Here is a 27,557-nt window from a genome sequence, read left to right as displayed (position 1 = left end):
AGGATAAGAGAATTCAGCACTACCAAACCAGCTTTACAACAAATGCTAGAGGAACTTCTCTAGGCAGGAAACACAAGAGAAGGGAAAGACCTGCAATAACAAAGCCAAAACAATTAAGAAACTGGGAATACGAACATGCATATTGATAATTACCTTAAATATAAATGGATTAAATGCTCCAACCAAAAGACATAGACTGGCTGAATGGATACAAAAACAAGACCCGTATATATGCTGGAGAGGGTGTGGAGGAAAGGGAACCCTCTTGCACTGTTAGTGGGAATGTAAATTGATACAGCCACTATGGAGAACAGTATGGAGGTTCCTCAAAAAACTAAAAATAGAACTACCATACGACCCAGCAATCCCACTACTGGGCATATAGCCTGAGAAAACCATAATTCAAAAAGAGTCATGTACCACAATGTTCATTGCAGCTCTATTTACAATAGCCAGGACATGGAAGCAACCTAAGTGTCCATCAACAGATGAATGGATAAAGAAGATGTGCCAAATATATACAATGGAATATTAGTCAGCCATAAAAAGAAACGAAATTGAATTATTTGTAATGAGGTGGATGAACCTAGAGTCTGTCATACAGAGTGAAGTAAGTCAGAAAGAGGAAAACAAATGCTGTATGCTAACACATATATTTGGAATCTAAAAAAAAAAAAAATGGTCCTGAAGAACGTAGGGGCAAGATGGGAATAAAGACACAGACCTACTAAAGAATGGACTTGAGGATATGGGGAGGGGGAAGGGTAAGCTGGGACAAAGTGAGAGATTGGCATGGACATATATACACTACCAAACGTAAAACAGCTAGTGGGAAGCAGCCGCATAGCACAGGGAGATCAGCTCGGTGCTTTGTGACCACCTAGAGGGGTGGGATACGGAGGGTGGGAGGGAGGGAGATGCAAGAGGGAAGAGATATGGGGACATATGTATATGTATAATTGATTCCCTTTGTTATAAAACAGAAACTAACACACCATTGTAAAGCGCTCCATGAGATAGTGTAATTCTTTGTTTTTGTTTACTGTTATATTTCATTTTACCTGTCAGATTTTTGACATTCGATAATTGGTAAAGAAATAAATATTCAAGATAGTGCCTTTATTTTCTTTGCAATGTTTTAAAACACAGCTCTGTAATTTTCTGTCTTTTTTTTTTAATGATACAAGATCCCATTAGACCTGTCACACAGTAACCAGCTGTGGGTGATTTTTCCAAATTTCTGCTTTTGTGATTAATGAATCTTTTCTCAGGTTTACTGTTTGAGAATAGGTTAATATATATAACTTCCAGTGTAATTCTGAGATTGTAGCAAGCATTCATGTTGTGTGACTTTGGTATACTCCGGAACATCTTCTCCTGTCATGTGGTTTGTTTTTTTGTGTCTCTTTATCAAGGGCTCTATGTGAATTTTTTTTTAAAGGAGATGTCCTGGCTGTATCACAAATGTTTTGAATCAGACTCTCATGTGGGTGTATGATTGTGGTTTCTTTTAAAAAAGTGTTTCACAGTTGATTCTGATGACCCACTTTGTTTTTTTTTTGCTATTCAGAGTAAAAACTACAACTTCTAGCATTCACTATAATAAAGCTGCCATCACTAGCAAATGCTGTATTCAAATATTTGTTCTCATTCACTCTACTTCTTATCCTACTTGTGAGGGTGTGAAAGATCTCTGTGCACCAAACAGAAACACACAAAAAGCCATGCAATTGAGAGAGAGTTGGTAAATGATTTGGTGCAGACTCCATTTCTGCCAGAGCAGACAAACAAAATGAAGACACATCTTTTAAATGGGCTTTGCTTTCTCAGGTTAATGTCAGCGTTTCTTAATCCATATCCATGGGCTTGAAAGAAACTTAACACATTCTGTAATATGTTGTCTGACAGTTGCAGCTTGGAAATTTTCTATTAGTTCTATTTCTTCAGCAGTATTTTAATGAGAGGTTGGAAGAAGATGTATCAAGTGCTGATAGTCAAATTAGAAATTAATAAGGTCTGGGAAATATATGACTTAACACATGAATGACAGATGTCACGATAGCATAAGCCCTCCATCATACTAGACTTTAGGCTTGAGTAACATTGTCCAAACTGGTTTTGGTTCTTGTTTTAAAAAGAAAGGTATTAAGCTTTTCTTCTTATTTAGACTATTAATTTCTCTCTTCCTTTTTCACCTCTACCTATCTTCTAGTCACTGGTTTTATTGCATTACAATTACCTGAGCAAATACATTTTCTTCTATTACATATTAACCATACCTTTCACTTTAACTTTGTATGGATCATATATTCTAATCTTAACCACAAATGCATAGCCACACCTTAACAATGAGTACTCCCATTTTTTCCCATTTATAGTTTGTTTCATTGTCATAAATTCATAGGTGATTCATTGTTCCATCATTAGTATAGAATGTGAAAATTGTCAGTGAAGGGACCAGGAACTGCTCAGAAATAACATCCTACTCAATTAATACAATGTTAGTTGAAAACACAGCAGCAGAAGAATTTTTTTCTCCCCTTAAATATGTGTTTCACGGTCCACTGCGGCATCACTACTTAACGGTTCTAAGTTCGCTTCGTTCACGGATTTTCTTTCATTTTCTGATGTCTTGATATCTTTTCCTTGATATTTTTTCTTCATAACAGAAATTAATACAACATATAAAACAAGAGCTGGGAGTTTTAAGCCTGTAGTCAAGCCAAAGAAAGTATTTCTGTGAAAAGAGAAAAAAAGTCAGTTTTTACTTGGAAAACACTTTACAGTGTTGCTCTTCAGTATGCAGAAGGCCTTTAAAAAATGATGTTTGAAATCTTACATAAAAACATTGAAGTAGCAATTTCAGTGATTCTTTTGATTGGAGCATAAGAAGTTTGTGATTATTTTTAAAGGACGATTAACCCACAGAAACTAAGGATGGTTCACGATCTGCCCAAGTGCTTTCCGTAAAATAAGGTATATTTGGAATGTTTAACTTTCTCAGAGACAGATTAGTTCATGTGTAATGAGAACAGATTATAAAGGAAATGAACTGACTGTGAGATAATCAGATTGAATCCATTTATATTGAACCAGGAGCCAGTGTTTACCTTATAGGCTTGCTGTCTACGAAGCCCTGCCCTGTGGTCTACTGAAAATTTTTCACAAGGCCACATAAAATTACCTAGTACACATGGTCTAGTCCAAGGATTCTCGGCTTTGATTGAACATAAGAATCACCTAAGGAGATTTTAAAACTCCCATTCCCCAGGCCACACCCCCTGACCAATTAAATCAAAATTGAAATAAGTATTTCAAAATAGAAGTTAGCATTTTGGGGGAATTCCCTGGTGGTCCAGTGGTTAGGACTCCATGTTTTTACTGCTAAGGGTGCGGGTTCAATCCCTGGTTGGGGAACTAAGATCCTGCAAGCTGCATGGCACAGCCAAAAAAAAAAAAAAAGGAAAAAAATAAATAGTTTTTAAAGCTCCTCAGGTGATTATAATGAGCAGGAAAGATTGATGACCACTGACCTGGTAGGTTGAGAAGCAGTCGCCTCATAACATTATTAACTAATAACATTATTAACTAAATGTTGAGAAGCTTTATGCAAAAGATACTTTGAACAATTATTAGGTTTAACTGAATGGAATTAATTCTATAACTTTGAGTTGTTTACAAAGTTTATTAAATGGTAGCTATAATTCCTAATATTATTATTACACTGAAAATATCTCATTCTTTAGTAATTAACATAGTCAAAGGAAAAAATCAATTAATGAAATATATTTATGAGAACTTACCCATATAATGTGGAATTGTATATCCGACAAGACCCTTGCTTCCCATAGTTGTTGACAGACCACTTCATACAAGCTCTATCAATCAGAGCCCCAAAATATATAGGAGCTGGAATTCCTCCTGCAACGTAAGATGAGAAGATGTCAACCCAAGGAACATATTTCAAAGGAAAAAGTGATATTCCACACTGATATATTTGGATTATGTAGAAATTAAAAATTTTGAAAAAAAATATTTTGGAGCACTTGTCCATTGATTTGGCCTAACTCTACTCAAGAATCAAGATTATGAGGAATCTCCAAAGCTCAAATCACATACGATAGCATAGACATCTTTTATCTACCCTCACCATGCCAACACATATAGGGAAGAAGGAAAATTATATGCCTGTACATTGTTCTTCTTATAATGCCAATTAAGCCTGGTTGGTAAAAAGGAGAATGTTGTCAGTAAAACATAGAAGTTATATTGGTTCATATGTAATTTTTCTTAGGCAAGGAAGGACAGCTAGGATAGCAGGAGTAGAGTTATAACTTCACAGGGAAAGGGAAAATCTCTCAGCTCAATTGCTGCAAAGGCAAGAGATTTTTCAACTCTATTTTTAAGTAAATTAAAAGGTGGGGGCTTCCCTGGTGGCACAGTGGTTGAGAATCTGCCTGCTAATGCAGGGGACACGGGTTTGAGCCCTGGTCTGGGAGGATCCCACATGCTGCGGAGCAAGTAGGCCCGTGAGCCGCAACTACTGAGCCTGCGCGTCTGGAGCCTGTGCTCCACAACAAGAGAGGCCACGATAGTGAGAGGCCCGTGCACCGAGATGAAGAGTGGCCCCCGCTTGCCACAACTAGAGAAAGCCCTCACACAGAAATGAAGACCCAACACAGCAAAAATTAATTAATTAATTAATAAACTCCTACCCCCAACATCTAAAAAAAAAAATCTTAAAAAAAAAAAAAACTGAATGCCAACACTAGGACTTCCTCCCCAGAGAAGCACAGGCCCAGCTTCACTGAGTGCTAGGCTCCTGGTAGGCTGTGCTTTTTTTTTTTGGCCTCAGGGCTCCACTCCCACCTTCTTGGAGTCATGAAGCATTTTCTCTCCATTGATTGTGTTCTTTCTTTTTTTTTTTTTTTGCGGTACACGGGCCTCTCACTGTTGTGGCCTCTCCCATTGCGGAGCACAGGCTCTGGACGTGCAGGCTCAGTGGCCATGGCTCACGGGCCCAGCCGCCCTGCGGCACACAGGATCCTCCCGGACCGGGGCACGAACCCATGTCCCCTGCATCGGCAGGCAGACTCTCAACCACTGCGCCACCAGGGAAGCCCGATTGTATTCATTTTTAATACCTCCTGAAGCAGCCTGGGCTGTCCAAGGGCCTGTGGTGCTGAATTTTGCTTCTGTTGATGTTCTGATCATAATGATGCCTAGGTCTCTTCAGTGGCCTGTACCTAACCCAGTTTTTATTTGTAGTTATGATTTTGCAGAATTTGAGGATTTTCAGGAACACACATGTTGTCTTATAGCAGAAGTGCCCATCTGCTTTTACTGCTATTTTAATAAACTCTGACATTGACTCCTAATTCTAAGCATTAGTAACTTGACCAGATTTTACAGATATGCTAATTTTCAAATTTTATATTGTTACATAAAAATGGTAGTGATTCATAGTTTACAGTTTTGCCAATTTCATTTACTTTTAATCAGTCTCAATTTTCTGAGAGTGAGAAATCTTAGAATGTCAAGGAACTGCTGTCTGAGACGAATATATCTGAGGAAAACTGTTACTGAGAAACTGGATTAGGAATTCACAGGTTTCTACAAATCTAAGCCATTCCTTTGAAAAATGAAAACTATGTGCCAGCTATTTATTTTTCTTATATAAAAATAGCACTGGTTTGATCAAACTTAATGAATTAAATGTTTCAGGTAACAAACTTAGTCTTATATTATTGAATTGTATTCAGACAGTTGTTTGTGACTGGACATTTGGTCCTCAGTATGTATTTCTCCCCTAGAAGAGTTAGATTCCATTGGGCCATATACTGGACGTATCAAAATAGGATGCTCAAAATCAGAATAGCAAAATTCCTTTTTTTCTATTTTACGTCTCTAGAGGAACTTCTATTCTCAATCTCATTTCAGCATATCAGAAGGAATACTAGCTCCCCCAATTCTCTTTCTATCTGCTAACTTCTATAGCTTAGATTCTAGGAGTGAGGCATCTCCATTGGATCTAGAGGAACTGCCAGGATTGGACAGAGAGCTACAAAAGACAAGGTAGAAACTTTAATGCACATAGCTAACTGAAAGAAGGCAGTCTGAAAAACTACTTACGGTATGATTCCAACTATATGATCCTCTTCCATAAAGTTTGCACTATTCCTGCCAGCTGGAAATAACTATCCTCTTTAGAACTCTTAGCACTTTGTAGCTCACTCACAGCCCTTATCCTACAGTACCTCCATCTTCTCCTTCTCTCCCATACCTTTTATATTTTCTCCTTTTACCTTTGAGGATCTGTGATTTTCTCCCAAATATACTTGTTGGACACCTGCTCCATTGTAACTTGGCCATAGTTATGCTTCTTTCTTTTGCTTGCAAGAGTCCCAAGGATTGATGCCCTCCCATTTCCTTTTCTTTCAGCCATCGGTGGTTGCCTCCCGGCCATGATCAGTTGCCTACCCCAATTCCTAGAGCAATCATGTCCTTTTCCTACTTCCCAGGAATAAGCATATAATGTTAACAGGTCTTAAAAAGCAGTAGCACAGGGGTTAGGTTAGAAGTTGTTAAGCTACCAACAGGAAACTGTATGGTATAAATGGCAAATGGCAACAAAGGGAAAAGGATAATTTTCTAAATCTTATACTAATCACCTCATCTGAATATTTAGAAATAGGCCTTTAGCCTCTAGATTCTATAGTATTACTATTTGACAGCAACAACAAAACACAACTTCCTGAGCTTTCTTTCATTCAGAGCACTCCCCATTCTAAGATGCTCAGTTCTAGAATTTTAGTTGCCATGAAACCAAGCAGAACCCTGTGGGCCCCTGCAAGTACAAAGGTCCCTCCCTGTCCCCTGCCTCTTGTTTGTAGAAAAGATGAAGTCTCCCAGGCCTTCCTGAGTCACAAAAGAGCAAGCTCAAGCAGTTAATGATTAGGACAGCAGAGTCACAGAATCTTTCCAGTGTCTGATGTACATCCCTGAGTTGTGTTGCAGATACCATAACTGCCACCAAAGAGAAAAAGCTAACCGCCTAATGACCAGCCTGTAGCCATGCCATAAGCTGCTCCATCTATGGCTAGCACAATTCCAAGAACTGGCTTCAGATAATGGGATTAACATTATTGCTCATGATAATCTATATTTTGTGGGCATCAAAATAATTGTAGTTTACTCTGCCTGTATATGTAGGTGGGCATCTAAAATTATCAGCAAAAAGATACTACAGATCCATGTCGACATCTTCCACTTTAAGAATACAATGCCCTTTGTCGGCATGAAATTATAGAAGATGGACTTTCATCCCTAATCCCATGGAATGGAATGATGTCTGACAAGCAGCTCTTTTGCTCCTTTTCTGTTTGTCTATTTCTGTTCCCCTTAAACCTTAATTATAAAAATCAGATCACTAGGTAACATTTAACCTAACTCCTGGCTTGTGCTCTACTTAATGCACACCATGCGTTGCCTAACCTGTTGATTCTTTTCCTAGATTAAAAGAAGTAGGAATGAAGAATTAAGTAATTAAAAATGATTGACTCTCTATCCCCAGTGCCCCCTTAGCAAACTTGCAAGCAGACCACATGGACAAGATAGCATCCAAAGGAAGATCAGGAGTAGTCAGCAAGTCTGCATGAAGTGAAAAAATGATGAGGAATCTGACCTCCTACCTTAATAATTAACTGAGATTATTTCCCCTTTTTCCCTTTAAAAACTATCATGGCTGAGCAGAATCTTCAGAGATGGTTTTGGGATGAGTCTGCCTTCTCCCTAGATTGCTGGCTTTTCTGATTAAAGCAACTTTCCTTTCTACCAACACTTGCCTCTCAAATATTGGCTTTTGAACAGGGAACAGCCAGACCTGAGTTCAGTAACACCCATTCCCTTCTGCATTTTAAATTTCTATTAAAGGTTATCTGCCCCAGCCTTAGAGAACTAGTCTGAGGGACTGTGAAAGTCCTCATCTGTTGTTTTGCACAATCTCCCAGGTCTCCTGAGCTGTTTTGGGCATTACGCCCCTCAGCATAGAAGGAAGGTCCTGCACTCTGCATATGGGAAGAAATATTCCTAAGTCTTAAATTAAATTCTTGGAGACCACTGATCTTTGTTTTAGAAAGGATATAATACAACTATGATGATGCCTTTTTCTTACAGATTGATTCTAAATAGAACTGACAATGAAATTCTCTTTTAGGTCATTTAGTTCTCCTTTATCTCATTATTTTTCATTTACCACAAACATTAAAATGATATTTTACTTATACCTTTTTAAAGAAACTTTCTGATAATTGGAAATCAGTTACATTCAGTCTTTGAGCTTTGACATGAAAATTTATACCTGGAATTTATCATCTACATATTTATCATACCTAGTGTTCGAATAGTTAGTGAATGGAAACCCATGGCAAGTGATTTCAGTTCAGGTTCAACATTTCTGAAATAAGATAAAGGCAAAGCAACATTAAGCATCTCTAAAATACCAGATTGAGCTAAATATTAAAGCATTTCTCAGTGTTGTTCTTCATGATCTAATGAAAATCCTCAAGTGAAGAGCAGATATTATTTATATTTTCAGTTGTTTTAGAAGGCAAACATCTGAATGATATTAACAGTTCTTATTTCTTTACTCATTCAATGTGTTACAATTTCAAGACAGTTTTACAAACATTTCCACATTTGATCCTGAGATAGTGGTTGGAATAGACTTTATGATATCTATGAAGACAGTGATTTCATGTGATCTATTCAGTTGACACCTGCCATATGAGAGAGCAAATACTTTTATGTAGGTCTTGGTCTGAGCAGAACTCTTTTTACTACTTCATTTCTATCATTGCTCTTAACAGAAAAGTTGACTAATATGATTCATAAACTACATAATATAACCAGGAAGGTCAAAAAAGATATCTGTATTCTACTGTCTAGTGTATTTAAATGTCATTTTAAAGGTAGCAAATACACTTGTATCCTCTCACAATTTAACTCACTTTTGCATTTAGAAAGTTATTTCCACAATTCCATATTTCTATGTTCAATGAGCTGATGATATAACCAACTCTGTAATAACCTAATACATATCAAGCAAAATAAATTATCTGACTGTAGTGGCAAGATGGGGGAGGGTGACTGAGGCTCAGAAGTTCTGTTTTTACCGAAATATTGAATTAACTGATACAAAGGTTTATTTTTTTTCTTGAATGACTGTATGTGTTCAGAGATAAGTAAATTTAGTCATTCAACAAACATTTGCCATGTGCCTCCTAGGAGACTCTATGCTAGTCTTTGTTATTGATATAAAGAGATAAATCATGTTTATAGTAACTAAATGCCTTAGATAAGTCATTCAACCTCTCTTAGCCTCAGTTTCCTTATCTGCTAAGTAGTCTTATCTTGTGTGTTGTGAGGATACAATGTAATAAGCTAGCCCTCTAAACCTCAATTTTCTTTACACAAAATTGCCCTTTAAGCCTTGTAGGAGAGCTACCCTTGAGTGAGATTCTCAAAAGTATTCAAGAAAGCTTATAAAGGTAAACAGGATAAAAAATTAAACATAGCATAATAAAAATTAAACACAGCAGAGTTATGTATTAAGAAAGAAAATGAATGGAAAGGGTTTTTCCTCTGCTTTTGCAAAAGGCAGGGACACTTCCACTAGCCGAGCTGAGGACACAAAACACTATGCTTGAGGGCAGTGAAGCCATGCCAGTAAGTAGATGAGGTCATGTTATTCAAAGAGGTGAGTTCTTCCCTGAGGAAATTGTCATGAGGGAATCAGCCATGACAGCTAACTAGTCCAGTTAGCTGTCTCTCTCAAATAATCAGATTTCTTAAAAGGGCTTTTGGGAAGAGAGAGAATGCAGTTTGTTCCTGGTTGAATTTTCTGTGACAAGTGCCTGAAGTGTCACTTTTCATTGCAGTTGATTTTTTAAAGGGTGTATTTGGCTTACAAGCTGGATGCAGTGGAGGCAAAATTGAGATGTTTGCTATCAACTTGTATTTTTACCCAGGGAGAGGGCTAGTGTGTAGAATTGAGCGGACTTGGGGATAGTGATAATATCTTCCTGAAAGGGAACTTGAAATCTTAGACAACTCAGTGGAAATGATAGACTTATGTGATATAATGACACACAACACACATACACACATATAGAGTGACAATCACACACACTCCTACATTCACATGGATGCACACTTACAGACCCTCATGCTCATACTTACATGCACACTCTCAACACACACACACACACACACACACACACACACATTTTTATCATGTAAAGTATTGGTCACTGCAGCATGAGTCCTACCTCAATCTGACAGTGATCAGCTCTGTATTTTGATCAACGTTTCTCAGGATGGATTCTCCACAAAAAGCACCTCCTATCATAGCCTTCTGTTTCCTCTGATTCTGTTCTTGCCTCCCAAAGACATATTTTCCACCCAACAGGCAGTGATCTTCTAATTGGATAAGATAGTTGTATAATTCTACTGCTCAGATCTCTCTGCTGGCTTCTTAATACAATGAGAGTAAACTCCAAAGTCTTTACTGTGATCCATAGGGTCTGTGCTCTCTGCACCATGCCTGCTCTCTCATTGTATTTCTTACCTCTTTCTTCTTCGTACAGTCCTCCTGGTCTTGTACATGTCAAGTATGTTCCACCTCAGGACTTTTACCTCCACTGCTACCTTCCCTGGATTGCTCTTCACCTGTTCATATCTGCATGATTTGTACCCTCAATCTTTATTCAGGTCTCATCAAATGACTTTCAATGGAAGGTATCTGAATTAGTACTGCTTCTCCACCCCCTCTTCTTTCTTTGCTTTTCTTTTTTCCTTTCTTTTTTCCTCATCAGGTTATTCTCATCTATGGTCTCCCCTTTCCCACACTGGGGGAACATCAAGTCAGGCTGTGGTGACAGTGGAATGGGGATCCTAAAGCAGACCCTGCCATTGCGATTTACAGAGACAGAGGGTAATTAAAACCCTAGTTAGTGAAGATGCAGTGCGCCTCCTTCCTCACCAGAATTTAGTGATGGAGGGCTCTGCCAAGGGCCTGAGCAATGTACTGTAGACTTGGCTGTTAGGCTTCTTAATGTTTAATTTTTTTGGATGCATGGTGATTAGCTAATTGCATTTTACTGGAGATGCAGGCCGTTGACCTAGTGAGGCTGGAGGTTCAGATGCTCATGGAATGTCGTGGTCTAGTTTGGTGATCCATCTCTTTCAATGGCTCAGACAGGTGATTGAATAAAATCCCCAGAAATGCACTTGGTAGACTAACCACACTTTGTAGAAGTGAAGTACGTTGTTTATCATGCACATCCAGATCATAGCTTTAGCCTCAATTATTCTATAATATGTGGATTTCTTCACAACTTAACTATTCTTGCAGAGAGGGTGGCTTTTACTAAGAGGAAAGGGGCTCTTATGATGAGTCGTCTTCTATAACTCCTGTCCAATTTTTAAAGATTCACAGAGTTGGTTGAGCTTTCAAATTCTTGGGAGGGAACAGTCTGAAACTACCATTTCTTTAAAACAGTGTTGTAAAAAAATGCTTTTGAAATTATTTCGAAAAAAGTTTATGAAATTAATTATTCTTGCAGAAAAGTTGCAAGAATAGTACAAGAATTCCTTCCTCATTCCTGTCATCTGTATTTCCAAGCATTAAAATTTTATTACCTTTTCTATATTTTTACTCTGATTTTTTCTTCCTAATGCTTAACACTTCTTTTTTTTGTGTATTTACATGCTTATTTATTTATTGTTTCTTCTCCTACACCCATCCACTCTCCCATCCCTCACCCCAATGAAAGCTAGTGAAAGGAGAGCCCTTATCACTTTTGTTCACAGTTCCATCCGTGGCCCCTAGAACCGTGCCTAACATATATACTGAATGTGTAAATATCAACACTCCTGCTTAGTCTAGTTTTAATAATAGCCTTATGATGTAAGCATTGGGGAATCATTAATAGACTGAAGTTTATATTTTTATTCCACAGTCTGCCTCACAAAAGTTCTCTTTCAATAAAATTGAAGAGAAATCAATAATGTTGATGTGAGAAATCAATAAATGTTGATGTGAGAAATCAATAAATGTTTTTGATAAATGGTAATGTTGATCTTATCACTTTCTTATTAAGATAAAATTATCATCAATGTTTGTAACAGTTTTCTCTAAAATTCTCGTTCTCCTCATGAAAAATTTTAAATTAAGAAGCCAAGACTTGTTGAGATGCAAGCTAATTTGGAGTTTTGAGACAACTTCCTGTAATTTAATGAATCTGTAATTTGGCAAATATGGAAAGCTTCTCCTTTTGAGTAGACAGTATTTTATGGTAAGGTAGAGCTTTATCTGTGGAATAAATTAGTATAAATAATTTGACAAGATTTAAGGGTCATTGTGGAATTTAAACAACTGTAGTCTCAGTTTATAGCTTTATACTCATTTTAAAAAACATTAATATATTTGTTTTCTTTCCCTTCTAAGTCATGCTGTTGGCTGACCGTGAACCTGTTGCTAACTACGTATGTCTTAAAAGTATAACTAGAGGTTAACCCAGATCACCATATTTACACATATATATTTTAATACCTACATGCAAGTCTTTACATGCTTTCACTTTTAGGTGATTGAATGATTAACTTCACCAACAGGCCTTGTATTACCTACTCCCTTCCTAACCCTGCAGTCTTACCTTGTGCCATCTGTCTCACTCAGTATGTTCCAACCAACTGGCTTCTGTTCACTCCTCAAACACATCAGTTCTTTCCTGCCTTGAAGCATTGGCATATAGCCCCTCTCCCCGTAAAGTTCTTCACTTGCTAACTTTAACATACACTCTAGACCTTTAGACTGTGTCACTGTTTTTGAGAAGTATTTTCTGAGTCCTCTTCCTCACAGCTCCTCACCTCAATCCTAAATTTGTTTTTCCTTTTTATTCCCTTTAATAGCACTCTTTTTTTCTTAGTAGTACTAACGACAGTTTGTAATTATGTGTTTATTTTTAAGCTTATTTGCCTTACATAAGTCTTTCCTGTTATACTCTAAACTGTATGAGAACAGGTACTTTATCTGTTTTATTCACCATGGAGTGTTCTTCACCAAGTGTGGTTTAAATATTTGTCTAATCAGTGAAGAAAAGAACGAATATTGCTCATGTATTTTTCTTTTCTCTATGAGGGTATTTGAGAGACTAGGTCAAAAGCCATTCTTTTAACTAGGATTAAAAACTTTGGAATATCATAGACTGTTTATATTATGTGATCTGGTTCCCCAATTTTTTTTTCTCAATGGAATCAATAGGTGATTCACTCTGACAGGCCCAACAGGGTATAAGGCATCTCAAAATGAGAAGTTCTTTTAGAATCACAATGAGGATTCTTTCACATTGAGGCAGTTGTCGATCAGTCTCTGTCTTAAAATTCTCATTAAGAGGAGAAAGTACGGAATCTAGATTTTGTAGTGGCAAAGGTCAAGGCAAAATTATTATTAATCATGGCAGTGAAATATCACAGTAATCCTAAGAAAATGCACTCTTAGAAAATTTAAATGTAACAAAATATGAATTGGGGTTCCAAATATATTATGGAAAAATATGCACATTATTAGGTGTGTTTATAGTCTATGTAAAAATGCTTTTAAAAAGTAATACTCACTTAAAAACCAGCATGATATTTGAGGTGCTTCCCAATGCAGAAGAAAAAAAGATAAATATTTGCACTACTATATAAACATAAAATTTTCTTGTACATTGATCATTTTTGGGGCATTCACCCAACTTCATTGAGTTATTTCTGCTCTGGAAACCATTTACTTCCACACAACTACAGTTATGAAACATCTGAAAAATAGTTTTTGAAATATGACAGAATATATTTACAAAATATGACTGGGCTATAAATATATTCTATTATATTTAAAGACATCTCACTCATCTAAGCTAAAATATTTACAGTTTTTAAAGAAAACATTCTAACAATACAGTTGTTTAAGAATTGAAAGGCACAATAGTTTCCTGGATTCCTTTATAGACAAGAAAATGTAATTTACTATTAACTTTTCATACATCCCTAAATTAAAAATTAGGAAAGAATAGAAAAAAAGTAATGTCTGAAACTCTGTAAATTATTTTCTCATCAATATAAAGTGTTTAAATATTTCTCTACCACTCACTTTTATTTTCTATAGCACACCTACTTACTCTCTTTAACAATCTCTACAGAGTGTTAGTGACACTCCCTGAGTAGGATTGCCTAGGGAATCCAGAAAATATAGTAGTTTTGGAGGGGTCAAACCTGGGTCGAGAACCACCCATTCGAATGGGGCAAAGTCCAGGGCAGAAGGGACCAGGCATGGATGCTAGAATTCCACTTTGGCCAGCAAATACAACATCTGATTGCATAATGACAGATTATAGGATAGATGATGCCATTACCAGAGAGGTTCAACACAACAGAGTACCCTAAAGGTTAGAACACAGCTGGAGAAAATTTAGGAACAAATGATTTTAGAAATTTAATTTGGCAGGCAGTTTATGTAGCTAGATGGCTTTAATAAATTCTGTTCTGAGTCTAGGCTAAACTAAGGTTTAAGGGAAATTTGAACCCATTAATGCTAAAGACCAATTACTGAAGGAGGAACTGGGGAAGAATTTGAATTCATACTTATCTGATGACCAAGCTTTACATTTTTTTTTACTAAGAATTGTATGGAGAAATTCTTTATGTAGCAAGCCTATCAGCCAATAAAACAAAACTTAAGTACAAAGGGCATTATTTTGAGTGATTAAGAAGGGATGACTTATTACTAAGAATTTGGTAAAAGAACTCCGCAGTGGTCCCTAAATGGTAAAGTATTAAGAGGATGATGTCTCCATAGTAGACAGAGCTCTCTTTAGGATTCTAACATCATGTCTCTTCTAGCCCTTCACGCGTGGACAAGGTGGGACCATAGATTAAACGGGGCACTCTCAATGAAAGGCACTATAGCCATGCATATGAGATATGGGTTTTTAAGTATAGTCTTTGGGCCATTTTTGTGCAAATTTATGACTCAGCTTCAAAGAATCTAGGTTCTTCAAAAAGTTCTCAGTGACCTTCATTAATGCAGTTAGTAGGATTATGGGCAAGAAAATGATGGTAAAGTTTGAAAATCAAAGACAGGAGGATGTGGTAGAGAGCAATGATCATAGATGATAATATTGCTAATATTGGTGATAGGAAAAGGGCCCAGGAAATGGGTCCCCAACTTTGTGAGTTATTCAGTGGATTGGAAGTAGAATAGAGAACACCATATCTGATGCCCAGCTATTGAAAGTTACTTGGGGGATTGGGGAGAACTCATAATTTGCATGGAAGGGGATATTTTGAGTGAAGAAGACAGTGGCACTTCTATGGGAGATGTTAGCAATAGGTAAGCAGAATATTAAGTTATCCTGCGTAGGAAAAGGGCCAACCTTGAAAAAAATCAAAATTGGAAGCCAAAAATTGGACAGTCAAGTGAGCATGAAGCCTTGATTAATTTCTTGGAAAGTCAAAAGGGTATTGAACCTCAAGATAAACTCTCCAGAATCTATATGCAAGATTGCATATAGATGTTGTCCTGAAAAGGCACCTAGATTGACAAGGGGTTGGCTCAGGATTTTCCCCTAGCATCTGAAGGGTAAAGTACTTCCAACCTAATGGAAATCATATCCTTTAGTCAAATGAGGTGCTTCCTAGAAATCATAAATGTTTTTAAATTTCAAAAGGTCATAGTCTTATAAACGCAAGAAGAAAAGGTGGGAGTAATCTCATGAGAATTCAAGCAACAGAAAAACCTGTTTGTGTCTCAAGCAGGATTTTATGTGAGGCTTTGTTTACATATCACAGCCATCACAATGACAGGCAATAATGGGAATCTTTTTCTTTCTTTTTACTGGTGACCTTAGTTGTAGAAACATTTGGTAAGTAATTATCAAAGTTTAAGTAAGTTAAATCAAATCTGCAGTTTTGATTAAGGAGAAGAAAGTAAAAAATAATACTCACAACAGACTTTTTACTGCCACTTGAAGATTTGCATCCTGCTAAACAAGGTGATATGTAAGTTATTCCATTGTCTCCACAGAGTGGTTCCCATTGATTTTGATCACAATTGCAGTCAGAGTTGCAATAAGAAAGTGGTACATTTATATGAGATGCCACTGGATTATTTCTGGAAATATATGATAGACATATATCAGAAAGAGAGAAAAGAAGAAGAAAGAAGAAGAAGAGGAAGGAGAAGAGGAAGGAGAAGGAGAAGAAGAAGGAGAAGGAGAAGGAGAAGAAGAAGAAGAAGAAGAAGCAGGAGGAGCAGGGGAGAGGGAGGAAGGAGGAGGACAAAAAGAGAAGGTGAGGGAAAGGAAAAGAAGGAGGAGAGACGAAAAGGAGATGAGAAATAAGGGAAAGGGTTGTCTTTAAATTAAATAGAGATATTTTGCTTGTCCAAAATGGCAAAGTTTATTTTTAGTGCTTATTAACTTTTTCACCCTTTATCTTTACCCAGACATGATTTATGATGTAGAAAATATAAAACATAAAAAAGAAACCAAAGAGGATAGGTAAGACATAGACAAGAGGTCTTTGTGATTCTGTCAAAAAATTCCTCAAAAATCACTTCAGTTTTCTGAGAATTGGTTTCTGTTCAGTAGGGTAATGGCATTAGACTAAGGTTCTTCCCAGCTCACTGTAAAGTCTCATGAATTTGTGAATGTTAATTAACTAGTTTGAATTTTTAAATCTATATTTTAACTACACAAGGAAAGGATTCAACGTGGTCAAAGCAGAATCCTTAAGGATCAATTTTTAAAAATCAAGAATAATAGAATCAGGCTTCCCTGGTGGCGCAGTGGTTGAGAGTCTGCCTGCCGATGCAGGGGACACGGGTTCGTGCTCCGGTCTGGGAAGATCCCACATGCCATGGAGCGGCTGGGCCCGTGAGCCATGGCCGTTGAGCCTGCGCGTCCGGAGCCTGTGCTCCGCAACGGGAGAGGCCACAGCAGTGAGAGGCCCGCGTACCGCAAAAAAAAAAAAAAAAAAACAATGATAGAATCAGTTGAGAAAGACTAGAAAAACTTCATATGCTTTTTTAATGAAACCATAACAAAGTTTATAATGATTTACTGTGAAACATCGTTGTATTTATAAAATATAATCTTATAATATGGCTAAAATTATTAAATGGATTATTCATATAATTAATTTTCTGCTTATAGATTTTTAAAATTATTCTTTTTTTTTTGGTAAAAATCTTGATAAATTATCTTTGAATGAGAAAGTAATTTCCATGAAGAAAGAAGAAGGTAGATTCAGAAATTCTGTAATCAATGATTTTACTGAAAGCATCTAATACCTAATCCTGCTTGGGGACACACGATGGACAGGGAGTGATTTATCATAATGATTAATGACTCAGTCCGGACATTGCAATCAGACAGTCCTGTGTTCACATTAGGTCTGCCACTTCACAGCGATGTGACTACTCTTTCTAAAATTAGATTTGCCATTTGTAAGTCATAAATCCTCATAGAATTTTTTTTGGAAAAAAGTTAATTTAGCTGTTCTCAAACTTTCTGTTCCCAGCAGCCTGTCGATTCTTGAAAAGTATTGAGGACCCCAAGGGTTTTTTGTTCAAGTGGATTCTACTTATTGATGTACATACTCTACTAGAGATTAATAATAAGAAAAATTTAGTACATGAGAATGCGCAAGCACACATATCCTTAGCCAACAGACTGATATTATCATCACATATCTTGTAGCCTTAGAAAATATCTCTGTACAAGCACAGGGAAGTCTGTTCAATACTCTGTAATAACCTAAATGGGGAAAGAATTTGAAAAAGAATAAATACATGTATATGTATAACTAAATCACTTTGCTGTACACCTGAAACTAACACGACATTGTTACTCAACTATGCTCCAATATAAAATAAAAATTAAAAAAATATATCACTATATACTCATTAGAAAATGAGAATGAAAAAGAAAAATACTATCTTGGTATTAATATAAAAATAGTTTAGAATTTGTTGACCATCTGCAAAAGTCTCAGGGACCCCTGTAGATTCTCAGACCACATTCTGAGAACCTCTACAGTAATTCATACTCTAAAAACTTACCCCAGTGACTAACATTTCATAAATGCTAAATATATTGATTCTGTTAATAGCCATCACTTAGACTATGAGTTCCATGAGGGCACTGAGGTATCCTATAAATTTTTTGACCTTTAAGGAGGCACTCAGTGAAATTTTATTGAATGAAAAAAGCCCATAGAACTCTAGCTGCCTTCTTTTGAATAGATAGCACAGTTACTGTGCTTGTTTCAGGGAACTGGCTTTAGGTTAAAGCCTGTATGCTTGTGCTGTGAAGTAGCATCGTTCTGGAGTCACTGTATGACTTCAAACAAGCCACAGTTTCTCTGGGTCTCAACTAACAAAGGAAGAGGATATTAGAGGGTCGGGCTGCATAATCTCCAGGATTCTCTTCCCTCTAAAGTTCAATGTTCTAGGTACTCTGTATTTTGATATACCAGAGTGAGTGGTGGTCAATAGGAATATTCAACAACAAACAGGATTAGGAGGGAATGGGGAGATAATTCAAGATTAAGTTGGCAAGCCTCCAAGAATAGGATGACGTTTAGGTAAGCAAATGTGGGAAGATTCGACAGGTTCAAATTGACACCTCATAAGACCCAGAGTTTCAAAGCCCAAAGCCAACAATAAGCAGTGCTAAGGAGTCTGGTTACTAAACTGTGATCCAAGGATCTTTGCTTGTTGCTTGAACGTGAACATTCCTAAACTTAAATTGTTGGCTATATTCAGGAGATGATGAGAAATCTGCACAGGAATCTTGCCCTTGATTTGGGGTAGAGACTGTAGTACTAGGTATACTGCACAATGCGTGATAATAATGAAAAGTAAAAGCTTTCTAGGTCTAATATGCCATTATGTATAGAGTATTTATCAATTCTACTGCTAATGAAGACAATACCAGAAGAAACAGAATTAGCTTGCAAAAAAGGAGAATTGAGTGCAGTGTACTGGTTTTCTTATAAAGATAATTGTTAAACATCAAAATTAACTGCAGATAAAGATTGTTCAGTCACTTTTGGAAAATGTCATTTATATTTCTCTTATGATTCACCCAAGATCATAGTGGTTAGGATTAAGGGTTTTGGAGTCAAAACCTTCAAATCTGAGTCAGAATCTTAACATTGTTAGATATGTAATCTGTGTATCTTTCTAAGCCTTGCTTTCCTTATCTATAAAATGGGGATAAAAGTACCCATCACTCATTGTAAGCACCCATAAATAATAACTATTACTATTACAAACTATATGGCTTTTCTTTAAGGAAGGAAAAAAAAGAACTTTTTGAGATCTTAAGAAATGAACATTTTAAGAATTTGTAAATTGAAATTTCTCTGAGTTAAAAGTTTAGTAAAATTGCCATCTGCCTTGTTTGCCTTACTTTCTTTTACATTAGATGGTTTATATATTGTGCTATTGGTATATTGATATATATATACAAACCCATCATAAGTCAAGGTTAGTCCAGCAACTGATTTGTTTTCACAGATTAGCGCAAAATTTAATAGGTGAAATAGGAAGGACAACATATGGCTACAAAATGAAAATTTCGCAATTCCAACCAAGGTAAATTTGAATTTTTTAATGATATATCCTCCTGTAAACACTCCAGATGCAAAAGTTGGTATGGTTATGAATCCTAGAAGTAAGAGAAAAAATGTAATTATATAAATATGGTTATTCTGAATGTCTTTACACATGAAACACTGTATATCAACCAAAATCATCCTATCTTGTTACTTCTTAAATAGAAGGCTGGCAGTCCAGGATGGAGGTAGAGGGTCAGTGCACCATGTGGGGGAGATAAAAATAATTTCTTCCTGCCAATGCTGAAGTTTTAGTTTCCTCAGTAGCAAAAGTCAGTGACTAAGAATATCTGTATGTCTGAACATATGGTTTTTATAAGGTGCTTTTTGTCCCCTCCCGGAAAACAACAACAACAAAATATCATCTTCCTGACTCTGAGACTTTTATCCTACCATCTAAAATCCTTTGCATTTCCTTAAAATGAAGAGTTCCTATCCTTAAAAACTTACTACAAATTTGCCCAGTAGTTTAGAATTGAACACTTAAATTAATATCTCTTCTTCATTCATCTAAACACACACATGCCCTAAGATGATAAACAGGTCTATATGTGATGTTAAAAATAGTTGATTCCTCTTATAACTTTTCCATTTCATTGTCTTCCAAGATTGATTAAAGATGAAGATCCCTCTAACAAAAAATTTAGGCTGAGAACTTTATTAGGAGTTAAATTTACAATTTTAACTTTTATCTTAAGTTCAATAAGCACATCCTACAGAATTATATTTTTTTTGTTTACTTATGACCTATTCATATATCACTTGATAAATTCAGCTTAACTTATCAAATATTGGGTTTCTACAATGTGCTGGGCCATGTACTGGGTATTCTACTGCTCTTAAGAATCTTATATTATACAGGGGGTAGAGAAAGAATAATATGAGAAAACCTTTCCTTCATAAAGAAGTCTCCTTGTGTCATTGGAAACAGATACTGCAGCAAAAAACCTCTCTAAAATATGAGATTTGTATTGAATTATATAGATACCAATGATGTGTTTAAATTGATTTTTCTCCTGGAAACATCAATGTCCTATTTTTTGTAAGTATCTGGGTCCTGATTCAAAGTCCATGAAGGATAGAAGTATAATAATTACATTACAAAAGGATTTGCCTCAGAAGCTCAGCACTAGATTATAAGATCCAGTTATGCAGATATCATATCTATATGTTCCATTCACATGTCACTTTTCCTTCAGGAATTCATCTCCTCAAAAATAACATGAGCTGTAACTTCAAATGCAGAACAATGATGATATCACAAGACCCATCGATTTGATAAAATTTGAAAAAAATAAATGAAAATTATATTTAATAAAATGTGAAATTGCCTTCACAACAAAATGTCACTTGGAGCTCAGTGACTCAGTAGCATAGCATTTATCAAGCAAACATAAACAGGTCTTACCAAACAAAATGCTAGTCTCAGATGCTGACTGGCCATACTGCTGTTCTACATATTTGAAGACATAAGTAATAATTCCAATATGGCTGCTGGCTTGTAGCAGTGTCAAAACTAATGTTATAACATACAGGGGATTGGTAAGGATGCTTTTCAAGGACTGGAAAAAACCTATAAAAACATAAAAAGAAAGAAAATATTATAATGCAGCTTACATATATATTAATATCTTAATCTTGTAAATATAATTTATATAAGATTTAAAATTCCATAAATATATAGCACAGAAAGTCAGAATACCCTGCAATCCTACTAACAGTTTTTTAAAAAAATTCTTTCAATTTTTTCCATATGTGCATTAATATTTATTTAATTAGTTCATTTTACTCCAAAATGGGATCAAACATACATGCTGTTTTAGTCAGTGCTTTGTTCGCCTCGTATTTGGTTATTCTTAGCATTCTACCATACAACTGTATACATCATTAGTTCATTTATTCATTCATTTAGCAAACGTTTGGTTTTTAATTGGATACTAGGCAATATGCTAGGCACTCAAGAAACAAAAGTGAATGAAATGCCATGTCTCTTTTTTATTAGCACTTAATAATATAATCATTATATTAATAATATAATTATTAACTGGAAATTTATCTTAAAGATAGTATAATCCAAAGCTCACAGAAATAAGAAGACTAAGGTTCAAAAATCATAAAGGTCAATTTAGTACCAGGATTCAGATCTCTTGTTTCCTGGTATATAGCTTTTCTACCATAAAATACTGCCTCAGTAAATCTGGCAGTATTATCCATCAGCTTTCTTAACGACATATTGTGTCTCAAGTGACATTATGACAACAGTAGGGCAAAAAACCCATGCCTACAAACAGGTGTGTAACAAATCCATAACTTCCGTACCTAGCAAGAATTATGTAATTTGGGTCTATGATCACCAGGTTAACCAGCTGTAATGGGAGTTAAAAGTGGAAGAAACCACTTAGAAAAACAGTGGGAAGTATCAGAGTCTAGCAAGACAGAACCAGATATGGTTACTGAGTTTTGGATGGTGTGGACTTTGAAAGATCTTGTGCTGTAGATCTCTAAAGGTTTCCATTAGATATGGTTAGAACCAAAACTTCTATCCAATGGTAACTAAGAAATAGTTTCATCTGCTTATAATAACAAGAAAAAAGATTAGGGCAAAGGGAATAGAAGGAGAAAAAAGAAGATGTAAGGAAATGTATAGCAGGAATAAATAACATTTTAAATTGTTAGGTCAAAATGCTAAACTTCCCTCTATGGGACTCTCCAATCAGGAAGGACAATTGACTTGTGAGGCATTCTAAGTGAGTTGTGATGTTTGATCAAAAGAAATGGGGTATATGGGCTCACCAAATCATTGAATTTTTGAAGTGAGTGAGAACGTGGATGTCATCTGAACTTCTACAAAATCATGATCCACTACATATCCTCAATAATCAGATCAATAAACAACTCATTAAGCTGACTATCTCAGAAAGAAATTGCTCATTTTTGGACAATTCTCCTTGTTCACAAATTTTTTGTAATGAACTGATATCTTTATTTCTTTCTAACCAACTAGTCTTGTTTCTACTCAAATTAGATATATTATTTTCTGACTAAATGTTCTTAGTTATTTCATCCATTCCTAATAACACATAATTAAGAACCTCTTTACTGTCTTATTTTGGTCACTATCTTACAAACACAGTTGATAACACAGATGATGTTTACAATCGCCCTATTTTGCATCTTCATTATCCTCTCCATTTTGGGGAGGCTCACAGTCACCACTTTCCTTATTTTTAGATAATCCGCTACTTTTTATGGATTTAATTTGCTGCAGTGTGAAAATAGCATAGACCAAATGAAAATTTATTGGAATGGTATTTTTAGTGTGCATGTTAAATTTCAAAGACTCGTAAATCAGTGGTGTGCTGGTAAATGTTTAACGACTGATTCTTGGGAAAACAACATTGATTTGAGTATTTCCCAATTTCGGTAATAAATGGTGGTAACTTCTCCCATCATGGCCAATTTCAAGCTACCAATGTGACTGAAAATTTAAGTCTTCTCTCATGAGTCAATACAAGTCACACCATTACGTTCGGATTAGAGTGATGGAGAGGAGAAAGTAACAATAAAAGGAGCGAGGGGAAGAACTGATGAGAGGGAGAAATTGGGCTCCACCTGACAAGCTCTAATGTCACTTCAACTTCAACTTGAAAGGTTGTCAAGGGTTCAGGCATTGCTCTGCTTTGACTCTTACTATTGTGCCATTTCTGTGCAATCTGAAAACTGCACTATTAACATCATTTCCACTATCTTGCTCTGACTGCCACTGGATCGTTCCCCAAATTACTGCTCCTAAATTGTTCTCCATTAGCCCTCGGGGCTTACGTTTGAAAGGAAGGGCACTATCAAATGGTGGAGGGCTCTTATTCACATGACTGACTACAATAACCTTAACTACTACTGTTGCTTGTACTTCATTTTTTAATATTTAGTTAAGCAATTTTTTCTATATAATTACCAAGAAAATAATCTTACTCTATGTAGAGAGAAACTTCCTCTGATTTCCTTCTCCATACTCCATGTCTCCACAGAAGAATAGTTAAGTTGCCCAATTTATAGGCACTCATAATTGTTTATATAGGCACTATATGGCAATTGTCTATATATTTTTTGGTACAACCCCATTATATTGTAAATACTTGGAAAACAGAGGCAATATTCTATTACCAGGGCATAGTATGCTTCCTGGTACTATTTGTGAAAGGAAAGAAGGAAAGAAAGAAAGAAAGGAAGGAAAGAAAGAAAGAAAGAAAGGAAGGAAGGAAGGAAGAGAGAAAGAAAGAAAGGAAAGAGAGAAAGAGAGAAAGGAAAGAGAGAGGGAGGGAGGGAGGAAGGACAGGAGGGAGGGAGAGAGGAAGGAAGGAAGGAAGAAGGAAGGAAGGAAGGAAGAAAGAGAAAGACGTTTTAATCCTTATAGTTTGTACTATGTAATTTGGAAATGAATATATACTCTTTGGTTTACAAATAACAGATATTTTTAGCCTTTGATTGGTTTCTCCCTGCTAAAGATCACAAGCCTAATCCCCTTCCCTTCAGAGTTGATATGTGTTCAGAATATTCACAAATTTTAGTAGGAACTTAGAAGAATAATTTAGCCAAATTTAGTAAAGAAGAAATCGAACTTTATTTAGATGACTTGAGTATGACTTATTGTTTTGGAATATTCACCCCTCCCTTTCACTGGGATTAACAATTCCAAATTGACTGTGAATGTGAAATACTTACCAGCTACAGTTTCACTAACATTTTGCCCCTGCTTGGTCAAATGAGCCATTTGACTCTTTTCCTCATTTTGCACAGGCAAAGATACTGAAGCTTTTTTTTCTTTCCTTGGTTTATCCAAATTTGGGGGCAAGAAAAAGAATGGTATAGAAGAAATAATGGATATTAGTCCAGCCACAAGGAAACCAAGCCACCACGCACCAACCCAACGAGAGTCCTTAGGAGTTATTCTGATAGTGCCTAGAATAAAGAATTAGAAGAAGCCAGTCAAAAATCATTTTGAAATGTAAAAATTTCTGGTAATAATTGTAGTAATTGCTGTCCTCCATAGATGAAGAAAGTAAATGATGTTTCATCAATTCTGAGACACTCTTTTCTTTTTTTCACACTTTTTATCTTTGAAATAAGTGTAAGTCATGACATCTTACAATTGCTGTTGTCCAGGAGTCAGTCATGACATTGTTGTCATTGCCTGAGCCTGTGTGAACTTGGTGGCTTTTCTGGTGACATGACAACAGCAGCCACCATTGAACAGTTGAAGCCTGCAAACTATTTAAGGGCCATTTATGGAAAGCATGATACTCATTGTCTGAAAACTTCTATTGGCACCATCTCCTGAGGTCAAGAAACCAATGAAATTTACAGCACTTCGCAAGAAATTCTCAGAGCCAGTAGTGGGTTTTTTTCCCCCTAGAACCTGCATTTCCAACTCCTTGACAGCACAGAGGATGATAATGGTGAAGATATACGTATAAAGAAAATCTGAGTTTAAAATTTAGACTCTAAATTTTAGGGATAATTTAACCATTTTATTTCAATAATATTTCCCTTTAAAGCTGTGTGAGTGCCATGTATGTGCTATATCTAAACAAGTATAAATGAGCTGTTTCAGTAAATATAAAGTTTCAGTATATATTTAAATTTATAAATATAAACATTCTAATAAGAAAGCATCACACACACACATACACACACACACACACACACACACACACCCCATAGATGTTTGAAGCACAATAATGGTGTTGTTACTCTTTGATCTATAAGAAAACTCTTTAATGTGAGAAAACATTGACTTGATATATAGAAATAAATTATTAATTCTATTTATTGAAGTAGTTTTCAAATATATACAGCTCTGAGTTTAAAATTGATTTACATGTTCATATTATTCCATAATCAGCAACTCTGACAGACTGCAGAAATGATTGATAAAATCAGTGACTCCATCTACATGCTAAGTACTTATTCATCATCCGTCAGAAGTGTCATTTTGATAACATTTTTTTGTGTTCTATCCCTGGTGTACACATAGGAACTAGAGATCATAACCTGGCTAGACATAGCCTGCCAAAGTGTTTTCTTTTGTTCACACATTGTTTTAAAAATTGAAAACTTCCACATGAAAATCTGGATTCCAGGATTTTCTTGAAAACCAATCAGAAGATTTTGTCAATGCTGGATCCAAATTTCTTCATGAAAAGAATAGGTTGAGGCTGAGCAGTATATGCACTTTCAGGTGTGTACAGAGGGCATTTCACCACCAACAATTCTTCCAAGTTTAACCACCACACCGAACACTCTTTATTCACTTACGTTATCTCGTTGGCTCCTTTGGCATTGGAGTTTGCCAAAATGTACATCACAATACATTTACATCATACCCATAACTGAATAAGAGAAGATATAATAAGGTCTAGACGTTCAGTGCTAGAAATGGGATCACCATGGACCTAAATACTGTTGAGTAGTGATTTCTGACTATAGAAAAGAGGTTACAAATCTATCATCCTAAAGACTTTAACCATTTATTTCTGGGTGCTTAGTGATAAAAACAAGGATGAACCTGGAAATGATCGAGTAGAAACACTTGGAATGTGAACCTACTCTAATTCACACATCCAAAATAGAAGACATAACACATTCCATCAGGTCCACATTTTAGCTTTATATTAAAATACTTTCAGATTGTGGTTATTGTTGGTCTGCTGTGATGTCTACTCTATGTAGTCCTGGTGAAATAGAAAATCAGATTTGTTTATTTCTAAACACTAATTACTTATATGTTAAGACAGATATCATAGTGTTATGTTCTAAAAGAGATGGAAGATCAGTGGCACAAATATTTATGGCTTATTGTGACAAAGGCTACAATAAAGGCATGCTCTTGGTGATTAATAGGGACATTTAACTTGGGGCCAGTAGGAGGTGGTGAAGTAAGGCATCTCTGAAGAGGAGCCACATATTGGAAAAGACTTTAAGAACTATGCAAATTGAGACGGGAGAGAGGGTAAATGTGGGGAAGTGACATTAGTAGGCACATTGAGAGACCTGGAATTATTTGGGGTGAAGTAATCTTAAGTTTGTTAAATTTTCTTATTTTGTGCTTAGTTGTAAAAGCCTGATGTAGATAGGAGCTGAAGTTTATTTTTATTCTAGTTATTAACACATTACCTATTTGTAACTTTTGACAATTAGTCAGCAAAGGGCCACTGAAAGAGTGAATTCAGTTATTTGAAAGAATGGTGTCATGTACTTGAAAAGCATTATCATGTTACCTTGTTCTGATTGTACTTACTCAGATCTACGTATCCAACATCCACATACATTTTAGAAAACAGAGATACGAGTAAAAAGCCAATGATTGGACCAATCATTGTTACTGCAAACAAATTACCTGAAAATATTACAAAACATTTTTATCAAATGCCAATAATACATGGTTCTTATTCAGTTTTTTAAAGTAATACAATATATTTTTCTAAGTAATTTTTAAAGTAAAAGAATGAGTTTAGGAGCACTGTTATTTCAAGGTACACCCAGGGAAAGTAACCATAAAATCTAATATTTTCTGTACATTACCTAAATAAAAAGAAGAATGTCCTTCTTTAGCAAAATCATCGATGTAAGAAATCCCCAAGGGTGTTATGGGCGTTTCCCCAATTCCACGAAGCATATTACCCAATAGAATATATATCCACATATGTGACCCAGATTCCTTTTCCCAACCTACGTAGACAAGAGAGTGTTTTACCTTAAACATTAATTTTAGCATTCCTTTTGAAAAGTCAACTAACTTAACCATTAATTATTCCATTAAAGAATTTTTTTGCTTT

General features: G+C 35.8%; 1 protein-coding gene across 3 annotated transcripts in view; it reads right to left on the bottom strand.

Moving 5' to 3' along the window:
- Positions 1 to 947: 947 nt before the first annotated feature.
- LOC309829597 (solute carrier organic anion transporter family member 1B3-like) overlaps positions 948 to 27,557 on the bottom strand; it is a 59,291-nt gene continuing 32,681 nt past the window's right edge. For 2 of the 3 annotated variants that reach the window (XM_082665599.1, XM_082665600.1), the window contains 10 exons: positions 27,304 to 27,450; positions 27,020 to 27,118; positions 24,445 to 24,681; positions 21,131 to 21,295; positions 19,580 to 19,775; positions 16,048 to 16,213; positions 13,678 to 13,862; positions 8,391 to 8,455; positions 3,804 to 3,921; positions 948 to 2,737 (listed from right to left, as the gene is read on the bottom strand). In XM_082665599.1, coding sequence (XP_082521725.1) covers positions 2,542 to 2,737; positions 3,804 to 3,921; positions 8,391 to 8,455; positions 13,678 to 13,862; positions 16,048 to 16,213; positions 19,580 to 19,775; positions 21,131 to 21,295; positions 24,445 to 24,681; positions 27,020 to 27,118; positions 27,304 to 27,450 — 1,574 coding nt within the window. In that variant the 3' untranslated portion in view covers positions 948 to 2,541. The remainder of the gene's footprint in view (positions 2,738 to 3,803; positions 3,922 to 8,390; positions 8,456 to 13,677; positions 13,863 to 16,047; positions 16,214 to 19,579; positions 19,776 to 21,130; positions 21,296 to 24,444; positions 24,682 to 27,019; positions 27,119 to 27,303; positions 27,451 to 27,557) is intronic. The other variant, XM_082665601.1, reaches the window with a different exon arrangement.

This window comes from Grampus griseus, assembly GCF_964374135.1.
Source record: "Grampus griseus genome assembly, chromosome: 11".
NCBI lineage: Eukaryota > Metazoa > Chordata > Mammalia > Artiodactyla > Delphinidae > Grampus > Grampus griseus.
This window is presented reverse-complemented; position numbering and strand designations above follow the sequence as displayed.